We start from the raw sequence: 21,379 nt of genomic DNA on the forward strand, positions 1-21,379 counted from the left end.
AAATTGTTCATTTATATGTTTTGGATGCCACCTGCGATCGAGGAAGATCAACATGTGTTCCGTAGGCTCCGTTTTCAAACTTCGGTAGCGCCAAACATTTTGAACTAATCCTCTTTTTTTCTTATCATATATTAATACTGTTCCGCATTACAGTTCTTGGCACGTTGCATTTTAAAAACATTCCATCTATAACAGGGCACAGCATGCTGCTGCTTCAATGGCATATACCTAATCTTTTAAAAGTGCATGTTTGTTTACTTGGCGTCATGTAGCGATGTTCTTCACCGTTTGCCCTTAGAAAGAAAGGGGGTTGCTACTCAAACAGATGGCATTTTGCTCCGTCCGGTCTTTCGTTTTTTCCAACTGTCTTAGTTTCTGTGTGAAAATGTTTTTTGTATTGTAATCACAGTAAAAACAGTATTTCTCTCATTGCGCAAAGGAGGAGTTAATTTATTGCTCACATTTATACATACATAATAGGATTGTGAATACTGCGCGCACTGCGGAAGTGGATATGAAGCGGGTATAGTTAGCATGATACTATTCTGTAGTTATTTAGAGAATTGTATAACGTTTTAATTAAAGCTGGTACGCCTGTTTTGTTCCCTGTTACAAACTGCTGTTTGAGCTGCCTGGGGCTAGGGACCTGGTCAAGCGAATATAATTGTCACCTTTCCCCATAGCCGCAACTCAATCTCTTGTATTTCCTAAATAAGCACCTCAAAACAATAACTTTTTAAGTGCGAATGCACTTCTTAAGCGAGCCTGAAGCGTCCGCCGCCGTCCGCATTCCGCCGCCGTCCGCATAGCAACAGCTGCGGGTGCGCGCGCTCCTCGTCTTCCTTGGCAACGGGGGAAGATGGGCGCGCGCTGCCTGGCCGCTGACATGGCACATACCCACGTGGGGGATTGGCCAGGAATCTCCTCGTCTTCCTTGGCAATGGGGGGAGATGGGCGCCCGCTGCCTGGCCGCTGACATGGCACATACCCACGTGGGGGATTGGCCAGGAATCGGGCGTGAGAAGGGCTAATGCACCCGCTTAAAGGAGTACTGACACGAAATTTCAAAGCTGAGATCCGCTCTAGCAATCAAGTACAACGACAACACAAATAGGTGTCTGTGAATAAATGCATCTTTCTTTCTTTGTAGTTGTGTGTGTGTGTGTGTGATCTCTCTTTCGCGAACACTACCGAACCGCGCAAATTCAACTCGTGCATTCGCACTTTCACATTCTTCGCCTCGGGGAAATGCGGGGAATTTTTGTGTTTAGTTTCGGAATTTAGGTATCAGCGCTGTTTTTACACTCAGCTGACAAATGAATTGCTGTCAGTGGGAAAGGAGTACGTCACTTCTACCTGTGCTTGTTCACGACACGATGATCCCTCGCAGGCGAGTTGAAGTGCGAGTACCGGACTCTGAGCTTCCGCGTCCTGTTGGCCGCTTGGCTGCTGCTGTCCCTGGTGGCGTCAAGCTCGTACAGCTGCCTACTGCTTTCCTTCATGACCGTGCCCACCTACTCGCCGCCCGTCGACACGGCCCAGAGGCTGCAGGCCGCCCTCAAATCGGGAGAGTACGGCGCCGGAACGGCCAAAGCCACCGCCCAGCACACGCTCATCGAGGTGCGCGCTGACGTCGCCTCTTTATTTGCACGCGCCCCTCCTAAATTTCACTTATGTCATTTCATTTCATTTTATTTCAGCACTCTTTAACAATGAACAACACGAATGCTAGGGCAAGAACAAAAAGCTGCCATGCAGCAGCTTGGCAAAGGTCCTTGCCCTGAGTTTGGCAACGGGCACATTGGCAACCAGCACTGAACACACACAAAAAGCCAAAATTTCTTATTACACCACTAGAAGCTAAATACACAGGAATACATAGTTGTACGCTAACCGTGGTACCCGGATATACAAGCACAAATGGAATTTCACATCAAGTTCCGCAATTAGAATTACACTAACTCTAACTTTTGGCAGCAAACAAAATTAACGCTTTAACAACCCACCGAACGCAATGTGCAATAAATTAGAGGATGGATAGCCAAATGCTGTAGAAAAAAATGGTTATAGCTTACAAAAATGTTTTCTCAATTCTTTAATGTTGTAATTTATGATATGTTTATATTCATTAAGAATGTATGGCAAGTTGTGCTGCAGTGACTGTAATTTATAGGTATTAGGAAATTTAGGTATGAACCAATTATCACTATTTCGCGTACACAACCTGTTTGTTCTATGCTGAAGGGAGGCCACGGCCATCAGAAAATGTTTAAAAATTGAACTCCGCCGGTTTTAGAAAAAAAAACCTTCTGCCAGAGTTACTCCAGTGCCACAGCGATGGAAACGTGAAACCAGCTACCTCTATTGCAGAAATTCTAATTCCACTTATTGCTTCTAAAGTGCAGTTTCTAGAACCCTGACCGATTAAAATAATGGCATTGATTGAGTACAAAGCCGAGCACATGGCGCGCTGTCCCAAAATATCCATGATGACGCCGGCGGCTCCCGTTATAGCCGCCATTTAATCAGCGACGCTCAGGATGATACCCTAGTTGCATGAATCTTTTCCGCAAGACCGTGTCGGTAGCGCTTTCTCCTCCACCCCCTAACCTCATCGTCCCCCCTTTAACATCCAACTTGTCCTAGCCCGCCATGCCCAAACTATCTTTACCACAAAATTCCCGCATCTATCCATCGAGTCATAGGTATTCCTCTACTTTTAGCAGAGCCGTTAGTGACACACAACGTTACCCTGGTGGTTCTATTACTAGGTGATCCTAGTGGTCTAGCTTGTGTCCTTGCAGGCAACTCCTGTTGACCTTTTGCGACTGGGCTGCAGCTCTATCCTCCTTGGCTGTTTAAGCCCGTTTTTAATGATTCCCTGATCAGTTTGAGACCACTGCAGATACGGTCTTCATTTCGAAGCCTCCAATATCTTACCGTTCGTTAAACTAAACACACGGGCACATCTGGTGTCCACGGTGCTTGCGGGAACTTCCTTTTGGGCCATTGTGGCTGCTGTTTGCGATGTTGCTTTATGATGCAACGACCGCCAGGTGCCATAGCTAGTAGATTCTGCTGCGCTATATGCCTGTCGGAAGTGAGGTCGGCAAGGGTGTTCTTGCCAGCCCCTGTGTAGAGGTCCAAGTTGGGAGTCTGGGCTGGAAGGCCGAGGACTATTTTTATGTCCCGCCTGTTCAAAAAATACAGCTTACTAACTTGGGTCTTAGTACGGCAGAGGCACGATAGTACGTATAGTGTCCTAGATTGAATGAATCATCGGTGTGGGTGAAGGAACGTCTTGGTATAACAACCCCACTCATAATCTCCTCCCCGTTTGAGTATGTCCAGAAGTCGTTGGCAGGTATCTTATAGTGCGCCAACTTTAGTTTGGTTGCGAAGGTTTACCTCTTCTACGAGGCCCAATATGCGGCCTTTAAAACCTCTGCGCACACCTTCGTCATGGAGGTGCAGTTGGATGTCCGGGGGTCCCCGCTAACATGTACATACCATTTACGTCGTTTTTCCTGGTGAGAGTTTAAGACCACGATTTCGAAAAAACTCCACTGTGAGTCAGTACCTTGCTGGACGGTACGTTGTTGTGTCCTGTTACCTCCTTTTGCCATCTAGAGCGTCGCGTGATCGGTATAAATAGGATTTCTTAGCCACGGAACCTTGCGAAGCACTATGGGAAGTTCAACCACCAAGATGTTAAATAGTACCGGGCTTAAGACGGCATCTTGGGGCACACCTCGCTCAAGCACTCGAGGGCTAGAGAACTGTTCTCCCACCAATACCTTATAGGAATGTTCCAGCAGAAAGCCCTCCAGAAACCTACTTAGCCACCCACCAAGTCCCCTCTCTCTATGGTTGTGCATTATCGAACGCTTTCTTAAATTCCATAAGGAGCAAAATGCCGAGGCCACGTGGCTGAGTTGCAACCAGAAGTGGGGGAGGCATTCGTCGACGAATGTTGTAATCATTTGTAAATAGACTGCTAATGTACAGGGACTGTAAATTGTTCGCATCTCCATCGTAACAATACTGTAACCCGGCGACAGTGCTACTTAGGCGAGGAGGAGGAATAAATGTGTATCTGAAGTTGTCAGCCCTGAGGAAGAGTCATCATTCCAGGACCCCTTGCCGGCTTTCGGGTTCGCTGCACCAACCAAAGCTGGTCGTCAGGATCAGAGCTGGACAGTGCTCTCTCCCAGTGCTCAGGGGAGGGGAAAGGCAGGGGGGGGGGTAGGTGGGGTTCTTATCACAGCCCCACAAAATATGGTAGAGGGTGCCCAGAGCCTCGCAGAAGCGGCATTGCGAGGAGTACCGGGTGGGGGCCAGAAGGTGGGCTCTAGTGGGGTGTGGAAATGTGTTTGTCCGAACGCCTGGGAGGTGGCACTCTTCTTGTTTGGTGAGGCGTTTGTGCGCAGGAGGATATAGCATGCGTTCCAGAAGGTAATGCTGAGCGATTTCGTGGAACGACAAGAGAGGGGAGACCTGCCACTGCTCGCCGAACTCCTGGCTTGCCCGGTGGGTCAACTCTCGGGCACGTTGATGGGGAGCTTCGTTGCCAGACACGGCGGAGTGGGCTGGAGCAGAAATAATCCGTACGCGATGTCCAGGAGGATATGCAACCGCTGGAGAAGGTTGTACAGGCTTGTTGGCTGTCTGTGATTATTATTTCTGCCGAAGTTTGTGCAATCGCTAGGGAGATGGCCGCTTCCTCCGCCTGCAGAGAGTGGATGGTGGGAATTGATGCGCATGTAACGAGGTTTTCGGTAGTAGAAACCACAGCGGTCATAGCTCTTCGCCCGGGATATGAAGCGGTGTCTGTATAGACTGTGGCAGAGTTTCGACTGAATTGATTAAGAATAGCTTTCGCTCTGGCTTCCCTACGAGCCTCGTGATGTGTCCGATGCATGTTGCGTGGTAGTGGGGCTACATCAATGAACTTGCAAACCTCATCGAGAAGCTGAGTCGCATCCGCCTGCGGGTGCTTCAAAGGAGAGCGCAGGTGTACTTGAGACAGAATGGCTCTACCGGTAGGGGTAGAGCTCAGGCGTAAGAGTTGGGTCAAATGCTGGGCTTCCAATAATTCATCTAAGGTATTGTGGACTACCAACCGCAAAAGTTTCTGCGTTGAGGTGGTAACAGGTAGCCATAATGCTAGTTTGTACGCCTTGCGTATCAGGGCTTCCACCTTGTCCTTTTCGGTCTTGGAGAGTATGGCGTAGGGGAGGGAGTAAGTGACCCTAGACACGACGAAGGCTTGAACCAGCCTGAGCACATCCTCCTCTCGCATACCCCTCGTCTTGGTACTAATCCTGCGGATCATGTGCGATACTTGCTCTGTGGTGTTCTTAAGTCTGTTGAGCAGTTGGGTGTTCGACCGATCCGCTTGGAAAAGCGTGCCCAAAATTCTGACCTGGGGAGTCGGAACAATTCCATGGCCGTCCATTTGTAGGGAGATGGTTGGCAATCGAGGAGAGAGTTTCTTCCTTTCTGAAACGATCAGCAGCTCAGATTTCTGTGGCGAGCATTCTAGGCTACACTGCCGTGCATATTGAATGACTATGTCAACCGCCTGCTGTATTGTTTTCCATGTCCGCTACTGATCCATGAATGGTCCATATGGTAATATCGTCCGCATATAATCCATGGCGTATGCCTGGTACGGCAGCCAGGAGCGGAGGGAGACAAACTAGGGCTATGTTAAATTGCAAGGGGATAGAACGCCACCCTGGGGTGTGCCCTTCTTGCAGAGGAAAACGGGATCTGATTTCAAGTCACCCACTTTGAGAATAGCTTTTCGGCCTTCGAGGAAGTCTCGAACGTAGGTGTAGGTACGTTGCCCGCAGTTTAGGCCGTTAGGTGATTGAGTATGGCTGTTTGGCTGACATTATCGAATGCCCCTTTTAAACCTAGGGCTAGTATGGCTTTTGGGTTGTCCCGGGAGGATATATCATGGTTGATGAGGCGATGAAATATAAGGTGGTCATAATAACTTGTGTCGGGGCTACGCGCCGCACTCCAATTTCGCCTCTTCAGACGTTCTGTCTGGGTGGTGTGCGCCACTGCCCATTTCTGCCTAGTCTCATTGCATAGTATCCGGTTCAATGGCGAATGATATTTTGTTCCAAGATGCAACCCCGTCCCTTCCGGGGCAATGGTAAACGTATTAAAACGTTTTTTTAGCGTGAGCTACACTGGCCGAGGTTGAGCAGTTTCGCGAGGCTCCTGGAGAGCCAGGCCACGCATGCGCGAAGAGCAGTGACTTCACATGGCGCACAGAACGTTGCTCGCTGCCCGGCGTCTCTCGCACACCCCACGCGCCCAGCGTCTTCGCCGACCTCCGTTCCACGCGTCGGGGCCCGGTACACTTGATGATCATACGAGGGGTGGCCAGGTATGGAACCGATAGCTCATACTTCGCAGGAACACCTGCGTGCACCTGAGGAACCAGCTTAGCTATGGGGCGATTAGTGACGCTGCGCCGGAGCCGCTTCATAAATATACATGTGTCACGTAATGCGTATACCGTGTTCGTGTCATTGAAGCAGCAGTAGGCATGATGAAGAGCCAATTCTAGACAACCACGAAAGCTAAGAATAGCAAGCTGAACCTTAGCTCACGCTACGTATATCCTCGCACAGCCCAGCTAAGCCACTGGTAATTTTTCCTTTAGCGCTCTTTGCTCTTTGCGGTCCTTGTGTCATAAAAATCCTCTCATTATCATCGTATTTAAACGCGTTTATATGCCACGCCCCGTTTTTAAATCGACATAAAAGGTGAGACCACAGCAACACAGATCGCGAATAAAAAGAACAACAATGCATCATTGTATTTCTTTCTTACACGTGGCTTTCGCTCCAAAATCGACAATTCTATCCCTAGGCTACTGAGGCAGAACGGTGAACCTCTATTAGCTGTTCAATAAAAGCAGTGTTCTTTGCGAAGCACTAGATGCTGCTGGGTGCGCACAGGAAATGCGGGCCTGTATACCCACAAGGGAACGGAATCTCACAGAACGTGACCATCCAGGTCGAGGCCGCAGCCGACGGTCGGATGATGAATAAGAATGATGTGATTACAACGAACAGTGCTGAAGTTCGTACCGCCGCAGATGGCAATGATGGGCAAGGTGAACTCTGGCTTTTAGCAGGGATATTATCAAGGTGATGAATAAACGTCCAAGGCCCTTCAAGGCGCACCGGGGTACTGGGCTGGGACGATTAAAACTAGTGTTCATGCCATGGTGCGTCGTATACGTAAGTCTGCCATCGATGGGAAATGACTGGGGGCACTCGCCTGGGGTCATGGGCATGACCATGGAGCTCCGGGGCTGCCCCTTGCCGGTGCGGCACAGGCACCTTCATCAGGCATCTTCCTGCTCCGAGAGGGTGTGATGCGGGAAGGCGTGATTGAAGATGACTCGGCGTCTTCAACCAAGCAGGTTAAGGCGTCAGGAATACTGAGGCCAACAATGGTGGATGAGACGACGATTTAATCGGTGGTCATGGGAACAGAAGCCTAACACTACGTGCTAGTCTCTCTGTGACGAGAAAATCCCGAAACGGGCAGTGGCGCACACCACCAAGCAAGACCCTCTGAATACAAGAAAGTAGATACCGCTCATCATTCTTAACGATTCCTCGGGTCACTTATGTCCTTCCGCCACGTAATAGTATCATAGAAATCATCACTTCATCACAATCACCGTTTGGCGATGCCGACATGGACGCTGTTGACTAAATAGAGCAGCAAGCCACGTTACTTCTGCCAGCCTTTTCTGTCTAAACAAAGTAAATTCTACCAGTGTTTCCTGAAGTCTTTCTTCCATCTCCCATTAACTATTTACTGCGGTCACGACCAACCCGTGGCCCGTCGCTACGGCGCTGAACAGCACTGCTAAAGCTTCGGAAGCTTCGGGCTTAGAAACCCTTCTTTAACTAATCTGCTTACTGTAGTTTGAGTAATGTTCGGGAAGAATCAGTTATTGGTCATTCACAGTGATTTGTTACAAATAAAGAATAGCGCTAACCTTTATCCGTAGGTTTTGCTCCTTTTCTCAATTAAAAACCAGAAGGTCGCATCCACTGTCCAGCAGTGGCCTATAGATGGAAATGAGGCGCTCGTCCAGTACAGAGTTGGAACTCTTTGCCTTAATTCGTACCTGCGCGACGCTATTTTTAAATCGCGCAACGCCTTTTCGGTCGGGTACAGACAGGGTCACTGTTTCCTTAAACCTTTGCTGTAAAAAGCATGGTTATACAGATGTGCCCAGGTTGTGTACTGTAGTCATCTCTACCCGCAATACTGCAGAAAGATGATCCCCAGTGGCGTGCAAACTGACCTTCCTTCCATTGATACACCGAGCCATTGCCGACGGTGGCCAATGTATACCCCCTCAAGATCAACCCCGCCCACTTGGTGGCTACATAGAGAATCTCGATCATTTAAAGCAAACACGCCGTATACTCCCACCGCCACACTGGCGCCAATCCAGGCAGGAAGGTACACCTTGGTTGCGGCTCCAGATGCCTACCCACATCCCACCCACCTTCACCTTATCTTCCTCACCCAACAACCTTTCCGCTGTGCTTTCCCCAGCCTGGCACGCGCTACCATATGATATGGGAGTAGTAGCGTACTCCTGACTTGCCCCCACTTCCCAACCAACCCTTCGAGCAGTGGAGGGCTTCCCTGGCCAGTGCAGACCCGCATATCCAGCTCAATCTGGTGACCACAGCACGGACGGCCAGCCGACGTCAAGGCACCCCGGACTATGGATGTCTTCCACGGGGCGAGGCACACCTATCAGCCTCTGCTCGATAAATAAAAATATTTATTTTCTCTCTCTATCTATTTATCTCTCTCTCTCTCTCCCATGCTTCATTTTCTTCTTTCATTCTCATGCACTGTGCTCTGCAAAACTGCATGCACAGTAAATGGTACGTTGATTACATCTAGTAACTCTTTAACATTTGGAATCACAGGTTTGTCTGAGAAATAAAATCAGGCTCCGGCACGCTTGGCTTCTATGGCACTGCCAAATTCTTAGCCATTTTGGCACAGCTTGAACGAACGGTGACGTCTGAGAATTCAATTTAAATTCCGTTAATTCAAATATAGGCAGCTAATCAGCCTTCCCGCTTATGTAATGGTTTTTCTTTTACTGCAGGCTACATGTTTTTTTATTCGAAGTTAGTGCCAAAAATCCGCCCGTCTGAACAATATACTTCGACAAAGGACAAGAGATGGCAACCGTCATGGCATGCACGCAGGCGGCTCCCGACGAGATGTTCACGTTAGTGCGAAAGTCCATCGCTGCCGGACCGGACCGGCTGGTGCGAGATAAACAAGAAGGGCTCGACAAGGCGCTCCGCGAGAAGTACGCCTACATCGACACCTTCCGGGGACTGCGCGCCGCCCTGCATGACCGGGACGCGAAGGGCATCCAAGTATCATCGGGCCACCTCGGCACCACCATCATGTCGCTGGCGATGCACAAGGGCTGCTTCTACAGGGACGCCTTCAGCGCTGCGTAAGTACCACATCTGTGAAGGTTTTTAGTGTCCTTTGCCCTTTGCTGGCTTTGCGCCATTAAAAAGGCAATTATTGTCATCACCACATTCACAAAAAGGCCCATATGAACGTTCATGTCGACACGAAAGTATGATAATTCCATATCTTAGCCGGACAAGTAAAATGGTCTGTGATGGCGCATCCGATTTTATTGTGTGGATTCTTATTCGTGCTTTCACGCGCTAAGGTTTTGCCCAATAATAATTGAAGCTGTAGTCTATAAATGTTTGCTCACGCGCGGAGTGGTGACTTGTAATACTTCTTCAAACATGGAACACAGAGTTTTACAAACTCAGTCAAATCCGGTGAACTGACATAAACATAGAACTTTTAAATGGTAATACTCCGCAAAAAACGCTAATAAAAAACGCGTATTGCCGGTGATGAGAGACAGGGCACGAGATGTGCGCCCAACTGAACATCTGCACCCGGTGCGGTGGCTCATTGGCTAATTAGTCGTTCTGCTGAGCCCAAGGACGTGGTGTCTATCACGGCCACGGAGCCTGCTTTCCTACTGGAGGCGAAAAGCGAAAACGCCCATGTGTCGAAATTTCGGCGCTCGTTAAAAATACGCAGGTTGTCAAAATTACTACGGCGCGCCTGATTGCGCAGGTCCACGAAGCGAGGGAGCGTTAAACCCAACAATCAAGATTTAACACCTACAAAAAAAAAACATTCAGTCAGCCAAGCACACCATGGAACAAAAGGTGATTTGAGAAACCTTTATATTCAGAAAACGAGCGTCTCGGATAAAAAAAACAACTCGGGCGGTCGATGGAAAATAAAGAAACAATAGGCTTGGGCTCAACTTGTAACGAGGTGAAATGGCAACCACTACGGCAGCGGGGTGGGTTCAAAAAGAGGGGACTACAGGCAGATTAACACCATTCACCTGATAGAGTGACAAAAATAAGGAAATTCGGTAGCAAAGAATGGACTCGGACCGCGCAGGACAGGATCGCTTGGAAGTCCATGAGAAAGGCCTTCTTTATGCAGTGCACCGAAATAGGCTGATAATGATCATGGTAACGATTTAAAATCATGCGCCCCTCTGTCTCACGAGGACGATGGTGGAACGCGAAGCTTTCTCGTGATGGATTCTTTGGTTTGCCAATCCCACAGTGCGAGTATGTGCTACTCTTGAGGTACACACCCCTTTTCCAGAAAAGGAGGAGGAGGATAAACATTTTTATTGAGGGAAAAGGTTGCGGGGACTCTTCAGGAGGTGAAGTCCTCAGTCCAGGACCCCATATGCCTTGCCAGCCGCTACAGCCCGCTCCACCAGTCGAAGTTGGTCGGACAGGCATGAGCTGGACAGGGCGCGCCTCCAGAGCTCGGGAGAGTTGTAAGGATTCGGCTTGGGGAAAGGGTGAGAGGGGCATCCACCAACCATGTGGAAAAGAGTGCAGTCTGCTCCACAGAAGGGGCAGCTAGGGGACGTAATTTCTTCGGAGCAGTGGCAGACTCTTTCTGGGTGGGGAGAGGTGGTTGTTTGCAAGGAACGGTAGTGGTGTGCCTGCTCGATAGATAGGTGTCGGTGGGGTGGGGGAAGGGTGCGTCGGGCTAGACGTAGATGTTGCGTCATTTCTGTATATGTCAGGAGGGGAGTAAATCTCTCCGAGGCGGTGTCTGCAGTCCTCGTGCGGCGTGTCATTTCTCGCGCGAGGTCGTGCGCCATCTCGTTCCCATTCACTACGGAGTGCACACCAGAGAGTTGCTGTGGGTTTTCTGGAAAACGCATGCTTGGTGTTCGTTTTCCAGAAAACCCACAGCAACTCTCGGGTGTGCACTCCGTAGGCCTAGCGTTTGGGTTTGGGGTGTACGGCGCGAATCGCTACCGGCTTGGCGTTTAGTGAGCAATTTTTCGAGCGGGTGTGGATTTATGGTGTCAAACCCCGAGATGTGATGTAAACCTCAAATTGGGAAGTTAGGCCTAACATCTCGTGGTTCACAGCCTTACGGCGCGCAGAACAACGCCATTCTCATCCTGCGTCGGCTTGTGTGTAAGGGCTGCCGATTTTCACCTCACTACATGGCGTAAGGCCTAACGTCATGTTCGGCGGAGGGGGCGTAGCGGCGCTATCGCGAAGCCCCGCAGGGAAGCATTTTAATTTTGCTAAACTTGACCAACAATCATCATCGTCGTCAGAGAAAGTTGGCCTTCCTGCAGGGCGCATTATCGTTACAGACGCCATTAGTGAAAACACTGAAGCTCTGCTTTAATATTTACTTGTTTAGGTTTCTTGTGCAGTTGATCTACCTTTTCCAAATTGAGTTCGCGAAGATTGCGAACTTGCTCATACCGTCATTGATAATCAGCGCTGCATGACGAAACAGCCGCTTCAGCATATCGAGTGGGTTGCCGTACTTTTCATCCGTCCTTGGAATCACGCTGTTTGTATTTCAAATGAAAGGATATGAGGCGCTTGGCCGCTGCCATCGTGAAATCCGAAAGCTATGTCCTACGAGGTCATCGTCTTTTTGAAGATGATAGTCATTCTTCGGCTACCCAAACACAAAAAAGGGCCTGTCTGTCCACCTTTCCTCTGTCTGTCGGCTGTCTGACTCTCCCTCCATTGCAAAAGTTGAAAAAATTCTTGGACTAGAGGTATGTATATGCAACACCATTCAAAACCACTAATACCATTCGCATTGTTCATGCGACTTCAGTTTATCCACCGCCAAAGAAGCATCAGGCGTGTTTCGTGTAAGATGTCAGTACATAAGAGACATAAGTGACATAAGCAACGTTATTTTAGTTCCCAACACACGTTCCAAAGATTTTTACGATAGCAAAGGAAAAAAACAACGAGTTAAAAAAATTGGCTCCAATTTACACTTTGGAGGGGGTTGGAAAGCAAAGCTCTAAACGACACACACAACAATTTCCCATGCGACGCCACTTGAATTCACACACGTGGCTCTACAAAGAGTGAAACCAGAGATTCTGCCTGCCGTAACCTAGAATTCGCAGGGGCGGTGTCCCGTACGCAGAAGCGTCGGCCACGGCCAGGCTAGAGCAGCGGACCCCGCCGCTGTAGCCCGGACGTCCGTTGGCAGAAAGAGAACGGCGAGGAGCGTCTTTCGAAGGGTGAAACAGCGGATCCTAGCCATTCTGGTGTGCTAGCTCGGGCTACATCACCGCCCGACACAAGCGCTGACACCGAAATAATTCGGCATGTGAGCTTAGTGATTCCCATTTATACCGATTTAAACTAGTTATTTTAGTAAGTTTCAGCATTGCTATTAAGCTATGGGAACTCTTATAATCGCTATTTATCAGAACCAGTTGCTTCTTTCGACTTTTGTAATACGCCTTAAAACACAACCGAATTGGTATTCACCAGTTTAGAAAACGGAGTACCATTCGTGGCAAGCAGTGCACAAAAGGTAGTGTTTGTTTAGCGGCAAGATGTCTATATGTGGCCTCTGCATTTTGTTTTCGTTCCCTGCAAACCAATCTTTGATGCATCTTTGCCGTACGACCACCTAATTCTGTCGTGTCCCGGTTACCGAGGAGGTGCTGTCGAACAATTTAATGAATCTGTGCGAAGGAAGCTCGCAATGGGCCCAAATCAACTGTCGCTAAAGCAGATGACAAAGCCAGGTCGCGCCGATGCGCCAGCCAGCGTGTGCGCGTGGGGAACGCTGGGTAAATTCGCCGCGCCATCTACAGTGTGCTCCGTGAAGCGGGATTCACACGACGGAGAACCCCTCTCTTTTTGGCCCTCGGAAGCCGCTCACGTGACCGGTTTTAGGCTCCGCCCCTCGGTGGGGTTCGCCCGCGGATGCTCCGGGAAAGAAAATGCCACCGCATGTTTTCGCTCGGCGGCGGCGGCCCTCCGTAGGGAATGGAACCAGTTTTTGGCACACAGGGCGAGGCTCGCGTGGAGGAAGCGAGCCTCGCCCTCGCTTCCTCCGCGCTGTCGTCTGCTAGTCACTCCGGGCAGCTCCGCACGTGTGGATGCGCCACCAAGACGGAAAATAAGGTCACGTGGTGTTGACGTCACATATCCGTCCGCCTCAGTGAGAGGGTTTCTCCGTCGTGTGAATCCCGCTTGAGGGAAAACCGCCCTCCACCTTCCCATCCGCGTTGGGAGTTTCTTGTCCCGCAGGCCACCAAAGCACCGTTGGCCGGTAGAGATAGAAAGCTTTGCTTTAAAAAGAGGCCGGTGGTGCGTTTCCTCGCCAGATGCCACGCGAGCAGTGTGAGCGCGGGAACATTGAGTTGGATTGAGAAGATCGGCATTATGTCAAACCACTGATCTCCACTTAGACCCGCCGCGGTGGCTCAGTGGCTAAGGCGTTGCGCTGCTGAGAACGAGGTCGCGGGTTCGATTCCCGGCCGCGGCGGCCGCTTTTCTGATGGAGGCGAAAAGCAAAAAACGCCCGTGTGTACGAGATTTCGGCGCACGAAAAAGATCCCCAGGTGCTCAAAACTAATCCGGAGCCCTCCACTACGGCGCGCCTCATCGCCTGCGTTGCGTCGGTGCGTTAAACCCCACAATCAGTCAATGATCTCCACCATGGAGGAAAGAAAAGCTTAGGAGAGGCCCTGACGTCACACCCAGCGCAGCCGGAAACGCCATTTCTGTAAGTCGAATGGCGGACCATTGGCCCTCCATGCCATTGGCGGACTCTTTTTGCCTCTCTCTCTCTCGGTGCACCTTCTCCGCCTCCTCCGTCCTGTATCGCCTCTCTTGTCGTCTGCATCTGCCAGCGCCGAGCCGGCGGAAATCAGCTGATAGGCAGGTAGAAGGCCGTTTTGCAGCGCGTGACCGTGAACCTAAACGCGCGGTTACACTGTTACACGTCTTCAGTGCGGCCGCAGCAGGTTTGCGAAGCGGCTCGCTCTAACAATGCCGCAATGCTCGGTGCCAGGCTGCAAGTCGCGATCGGTACCCAAGGAATTAGGCGTCACTTTCCACCGGTTAGTGCATCATTCCGCTGACAAGTATTGCTGTACATTGGTGTGCATTCATCCTTTGTTTGCAATCGCCGCCGTTTATAGGTTCCCAAGCGATGGAGAACGCCGCAAACAGTGGGCGAACGCCGTGCGGCTACCGGACTGGAAAGTGCCCAAGTTTGCGTTGCAGTTTCACTGGCAATCCCAGAGATGACTAGTCAATTAAACGGCCGTTCTATATATATAGGTAAGCGTACTTCATGCAGATTTCACGCTAAAAAATTGTGGAATGTTTTTACCGTTGTTCGTGTGCCTTCGATATAATTTTTTGCGAAGGAGGAGGAGCAGGAGGAGGAGGCAAAACGTTTTATTGAGTAAAAAAAAATGAGAGGGTGGGTGGCGTCAATAAACTTTTTTCGCCAAGTTTCAACTTGTCTCAGTGTCAATAAATTCAAGGTGATATCAGTTGTGGGGATCGCGACTTTCACGCGAACCCCTTTTCTGGCTAGCTTCCCGTTGCGGCCGGCGTGCACACGCGCCTCGCTCACGCGACGGGAACCATACGGGAGGGCGCCAGCGACCGGACGGTTTGTTTGCGCCCTGGTGGAAGCGTTGACCCTTTTCCCCTCTGCCTTACCCGAGAACCAGTTCTTCCTCGATACTAGCGCCACCGTAAGGCGAAGTCTGGTGGGACGTAGCATGACGAGGGGACGCTCTCTTGTCTTCGGGATCCGGTAGCGCGCGGACGTTTCGGCGCGCTGGTCCTGACCTGGGGGAACGCGCCACAAAGGACGCGTCCGGACGAGCTGGGAGACTGCACCCGCGCTCGCACGAGCAGCGCTCCGCTGCTCCGGTATGCCTTGGGTGAGTCGAACCATCTCGATCTCTAGCGTTGTTTAATGCCTCGCTCCCAGTGTTACCGTCATGGCCTACGATTAGTCTGTATGCAGTGTATTTGATTTGCACTTTGCAATAAATGCTGCCATTGATGCTTTGCCCTCGCCGCCTCCTGCCTTTGTCTGTCTCCGCAAACAACGGACCCGTCCGCAGCCGGCGCTCGCAAGGCATGTTTGCTGAGCGCGGATGGCTGCGTGGTGGGAAATCACTAGTGTGTGAAATGTAGAATCCCACATCTGGCGCCCCAACGTGAGGCCTTGTTTGCGGAGACGAGCAGGAGGCACGGCAGCATCCTTTGTTCTGGCGTCGGACGATCCGAGCACAGACAACAGACTTCAGGCCTAACTGATTGGAGCGAGTTATTAGCAGAGGCGAACTTTCCTGAGAGTGAGGCGAATTATTTATTGCTGCGGCGTTTTTAATTTGTTAAGCGCCGAGTTTGCAGCAATCGTGTATATGGCAGGACATCGCTGCCAATTAACACGTGGTCTCCGAATTTTTGTCGGGACGTTGTTGTTTATGGAAACGGGGGTTTCCGAGTTTGCATCCACGCGAGGCCGGGAGCCCGCGCCGTTGTGTCAGCCCGAAGTGAGTGTGTACGGAAGCTGCAATTTGGGTCCGAGTTTTGTCGACTCCGGGAGTCGAGGCTCTGGGAGCCGTGTGGCCGGGCCACGTGTGCCGCAAAAGGCTAGCTGGTATTGCAGCCTGGCACGGGCGCTCCGATACCGCTGAATGCGGTAGGCGCCGTTCGCTCATAAGCTGCTTGTCTTGCAGCGAGCGAGTAGGACCCTAACAAAGCAGATGTCTCCTCACGGCTGCACGTACGGGCACGTTCAGGGTTTCTTTCGTTTGGTCAGTTTTATTTTGGTGTGTTGTTGGATGCGGGTCGTTTGCCGAAGTGAGTGACCCGAAGGCTTTCACAGCCGGTCCTCCCGGAGAAGGCACGACCTTGGGAACAATGCGAGTGCGCATGGAGCGCTCCCCCTCTTTTGTTGATCGCCTCGCGCGAGAGAAAGGAATCTCTGCCGCCTCAGGAAAGACTTGCTTTGACCCATCGCTGCTTGAAAAACTGCTTTCCGCAGCGTAGTTGTTTTTGTTGTCGCGCCACGCGGGCGACGGGACTGAAGGGGGGCCTCATCCCTCTTCCACTGACGGGGAGAATTACGCGAGGCAAACTTTGCGCCCGCTGATTGTAACGTCGCAGGAGCCCTGTTGTTCGGCTCGAGAGACCAAGCTCTATTCACGTAAACTAAGCGCCACTGTGTTGAAACGTATTTCAGCATTTTTACGCAAGCGGCGTTCATGTGTGTGAACATAGGGCTGTCGTTGGGAGCAAATACTGTTTCCGCGTTCATGTGTATGAATGAAGTGTTACTGATGCGAGCAAATACTGCTTTCGCATTTGTGTGGTTAAGCATCGCGCCGGGCGGTCGATACGACCGTGTGTGTTCTTTGTGCCCTGTACCGTATAGGGTTAGAACAGGTTCTAGCTCTGTGGACATTTCCAGAGCGGTTGCATTGCTGAGAAACTTAGCAGCTGAACCATCGGATTGTGTCACGTTATCGATGCAATCGAGTTCGTATTTTCCCTACCCTGCACGCTGCAGGGTTAGGACAATTTGGCGTGCTTTGTTGACGCGAACAAGCTGGCAATTATGCCGAAGCCTTGGCAGTTGTGATATTCGACATCGAACCACATGATCGATGGGATCAAAGGGCTACTGCAGCCTGTTTTTTTCCTACCCTATACATTGTAGGGTTTGGACTATTTATTGGGCTTTGTTGACATTAACAGAGCGATGGCAACGCTGACAACTCGGCAGTTGTCGTTAGGATCGCGCCACAAAGGCGGTGCGATCGGAGAGCTATTTTTCTGCCGTACACTGAAGGTGCGGGGAGTTTCTTTGTGCAGCTAAGCCACCCGGCTTGGAACGCATGACGGAGCGTGTTTATGCTGCTGTCTACTGTTCCGGGCGAGCTGCCGAGCCTGCTGAAGCGGTGCGGTGCGGCATGCCGCCACCAGCCTGGCTGAGAGAGTCGGCAGTCTCTGGTCGCTCGGCGGCCACGGGCCATCACGGATGTGCCGCCACTTGAGCAACGCTTGCTTGGGTTGGCTGGTGCGATTCTTCCGGGAGCTACCCGCCTGCAGACATCAGTGAGCGACGACCGGGCCTGCTGGTACACTACCAGCGGTGGCATTGGACGAGTGGAAGCCGGCGTAGGCAACACGATGCAGTGACTAACGATTTAATCGACGAACGAACTTTTCGTCGCCTATAGTCCTGTAGTCAGCTCTCACCGGCGTACGCAAGGAATTTAGGAGGGAGGGATGTGGGGATCGCGACTTTCACGCGAACCCCTTTTCTGGCTAGCTTCCCGTTGCGGCCGGCGTGCACACGCGCCTCGCTCACGCGACGGGAACCATACGGGAGGGCGCCAGCGACCGGACGGTTTGTTTGCGCCCTGGTGGAAGCGTTGACCCTTTTCCCCTCTGCCTTACCCGAGAACCAGTTCTTCCTCGATACTAGCGCCACCGTAAGGCGAAGTCTGGTGGGACGTAGCATGACGAGGGGACGCTCTCTTGTCTTCGGGATCCGGTAGCGCGCGGACGTTTCGGCGCGCTGGTCCTGACCTGGGGGAACGCGCCACAAAGGACGCGTCCGGACGAGCTGGGAGACTGCACCCGCGCTCGCACGAGCAGCGCTCCGCTGCTCCGGTATGCCTTGGGTGAGTCGAACCATCTCGATCTCTAGCGTTGTTTAATGCCTCGCTCCCAGTGTTACCGTCATGGCCTACGATTAGTCTGTATGCAGTGTATTTGATTTGCACTTTGCAATAAATGCTGCCATTGATGCTTTGCCCTCGCCGCCTCCTGCCTTTGTCTGTCTCCGCAAACAACGGACCCGTCCGCAGCCGGCGCTCGCAAGGCATGTTTGCTGAGCGCGGATGGCTGCGTGGTGGGAAATCACTAGTGTGTGAAATGTAGAATCCCACACAGTTGAAAACGTTCATACACTAACCTCGCAGTATGAAGCGTTGAAAAGCGAAATCCAGAGCGAGACCACAAAAAGATCCAGATTCCAGATCCAGCACTCTTCCAGTCAACAGACGGACACCTACTAAGGTAATAGGACGATGGAATTATATCAACTGGGAATCTACCTTGTAACAGTTGCAAAAGCACTGCCGCGCATTGCCGGCCTAGCAAACTATATATTGCAGCGGCGATAACCAAACAATTGAGTTGCGAATCGTTCGGTTGCAAGTCGCCTACGTACTGCACACCGTGTATCACTTCCCGAAAATCTACCGGACGGGTGTCCGCGCGTACGACGGGACGGCGCGTTCACGATATCTGCACTTCAATAGGCGCGTCGTGATCGCGACCGGAGCAATAGCTTGACGCGGTACAAGGTGCACTTGCAAGTAGAAATTAAATGACATATTCACATCGGCGCAGCTGTCGCAACTCGCAGCATCCTTTTCGAGTTCCGCAAGACCACAGCGCAGCAAAGCGAAGCAGCAATCTTCGCAATCGGACGACAAGGCAGGCACTGCCTTTCCTCCATGACTGGCGAACGGCGGGCGGGCTGTTGCTAGGACGCCGTTGCTAACGCGACTTCCAATGGCCGCCGAAAACACGTGACTTCCTCCACACTTTTGCCAATGCGCGGGGATAGCTGGGGGCCTCTCCTAAGCTTTTTTTTCCTCCATGATCTCCACTTAGTTGCTGGATGGCGCTTCGCCGCTGTCGCGGCAAGGCGCGCGCACGGCCACCGGAAGTTATATGGCTCGTCCCGGAAGTCGGGCGTCTGCTACGCTTCTCAACCGCCGATAAGCGTCCTCATTGGCGCATTTTGGCATTTTGTTCTCACTTTATTGCATTTTGGCTATACAGATCGCGTTCAGATTGCAACTTATGCTATACCGAATCATGCGACGTTAATATGAAGCGGAATTTAATTGAGAAGGAGAATGAAAATGTCACTTGTGTCTTGGTTTGAGAGGAGACGACGCAGCTCGAACGGGATTTATGCTAGAAATTTATGCTAGGGATTTAAAGAAAACAACGTGGGCACGGCGTCAGGCTGTAGCTGAGTTCGTGCGCCCGTTCTGTCAAAACAGTTGTCTGTAAAGTGGTCACTGCAGAGCCTGCTGCCTGGGGATGGAGCCCATTTGTCCCTTCCTGATACCACAGTTACACGGGCACAGTTAACCACGGTTGAGCGAACCGCGGTCAGACAAAACCGCAGTTTGCTGCGTTACACGACAGACGAAACTGCGGTTACGTCGCTAACCATGGTTAACGCAAACTGAGCTTGGCCACCTCAGTTCGGTCACGCTAACCGCAGTTTCCGCAGCCGCAGTGCTCAAAATCGCACAAGACAGTTCGGGCGCAAGTGGCGGCGCATCAGCGGAGGCAAACAAAAAATAACCTGGCGTTCGGAAGAGACGAAGGTTCTAAAATAGCGGGCGCCCCAAAGCTGTCCCCACGGCGCGCTTGCGTTCTTTGCATCGCTCTCGCATTCCGCGCGACTGCCCGTCAGCAGCGGCTCGCTTCCCAATCCGCCCAAAAGCCGCGCTAAATTTGTAAATTCCGCGCGTCGTCCGCCAAAAATGGATATTGCAGGCAATCCTGAAGCGTTTTCAGCACTCGGAAACGATCGGCGCCCGCGCCGGCCATGCCTGAAAACACGCCGGCGCGCCTTCCCGCACGGCGCTGGTAGCAGCCCGAACAGGCCCAGACCACGGCGGCAACAGTTTATCGCCGCTCTTCGAAATCAATCTGATCGCGGAAAAGAACTTCCACTTGCGAGAAAATGGATGTTAGTACGGTGAAAAATTGGGGTATGGATGGTAATTCACAGATGTAGAGATAGCGGCGGTCAAATATCAACCGCAATACTAAGCCGAACGTTCCCAACACCGAACAGACCTAAGCAAACCAAGCCGGTTGCGAGCTTTTGGGGAAGCCCCTCTCTTCGCCGCGCGCGAGTGCATTGCGTTTGGGTCAGAAGCGACTGCTTTGAAGATAGTTTTTTGTCTACACTGCTTCTCTTTTGCTTTTTATCGTGAAGTTAAAAGTGTGGTAATTTATTTTTGTTACGCTCACAATCAAGTGACCGCGGTCACCAAACTTGCAATTTCGCGTGGCATGCAAAACCGCAGTTTGCAATAACCACGGTTAAAGTTTAGTAACCACGGTTAAACGTAACTGCGGTTACTTTCGCCGTGTAACTAGGGTATAAGTTTGCCACCCAACGCCGGTATAAATCCGGTTTAGAGCGAGGGAATCTGTGTAACAAGAGCCGCAGCTTAAAGACGACACTGATATGGCATTTGCGTTTCGCTGCGTATCACGCACGTCGTACAGAATATAGTAATACTTCCAAGTGGAGCGTCTTCCCAGACGACTTCTCTCGTCTGCTTGCTCAGTTGACGGCGCAACATGCAGGCATTTTTGGCGGAACGCGCGCGAAACCAGCCCATACGTAGCATGCGCTATGCCGGAACGGCGGCCATTTGCCCGACTTCCGGGACGAGCGCTCGAACTTCCGGCGGCCGTGCGCCGGAGAGCTCGAAGCGCACTCCAGCAACTATAGTGGAGATAAGTGTGTCAAACATGAGAAACGCGAGAGGATAAGCAAAGAGCCTGAGAAGTCTGTGTTGAGGGTATCGCCCCAGCGCCCCTTATCCAGTGCTCTTCCGCAACCTTATTCAACCGCTGTTCAGCCCGCAAAAATATTCCCCGGCATTCCCCGAGTGATGTCGCCGGGGGCCAGAGGGTGTGCGGGGTCCGCGAAACGATACCAACGAAGGAGAGATGTTGCGTTAGCAGTGCGCTGTCGCTGACACACGACGAGGACAAAATAGAGTTGAAGGCAGTGGTATCTTGGTGTGATCCGGACGGGAGACGATGGAGACAGCCATAACGTCAGTAAAGGAGTTATTTAAAAAACCACAGTGCGTCTCAGTTATTTGGCATGCCGT

General features: G+C 51.4%; 1 protein-coding gene across 1 annotated transcript in view; it reads left to right on the forward strand.

Moving 5' to 3' along the window:
- The window catches only part of LOC144180136 (glutamate receptor ionotropic, delta-2-like), a 61,835-nt gene extending 54,328 nt beyond the window's left edge, over window positions 1-7,507 (forward strand). Inside the window, exons 4-5 of the mRNA XM_077708528.1 lie at window positions 1,391-1,620; window positions 7,367-7,507. Coding sequence (XP_077564654.1) covers window positions 1,391-1,620; window positions 7,367-7,507 — 371 coding nt within the window. The remainder of the gene's footprint in view (window positions 1-1,390; window positions 1,621-7,366) is intronic.
- The last annotated feature ends 13,872 nt before the right edge of the window (window positions 7,508-21,379 follow it).

This window comes from Haemaphysalis longicornis, unplaced genomic scaffold, assembly GCF_048455015.1.
Source record: "Haemaphysalis longicornis isolate Haplotype H1 unplaced genomic scaffold, Haemaphysalis longicornis Haplotype H1 scaffold_4, whole genome shotgun sequence".
Taxonomy (NCBI): Eukaryota; Metazoa; Arthropoda; class Arachnida; order Ixodida; family Ixodidae; genus Haemaphysalis; species Haemaphysalis longicornis.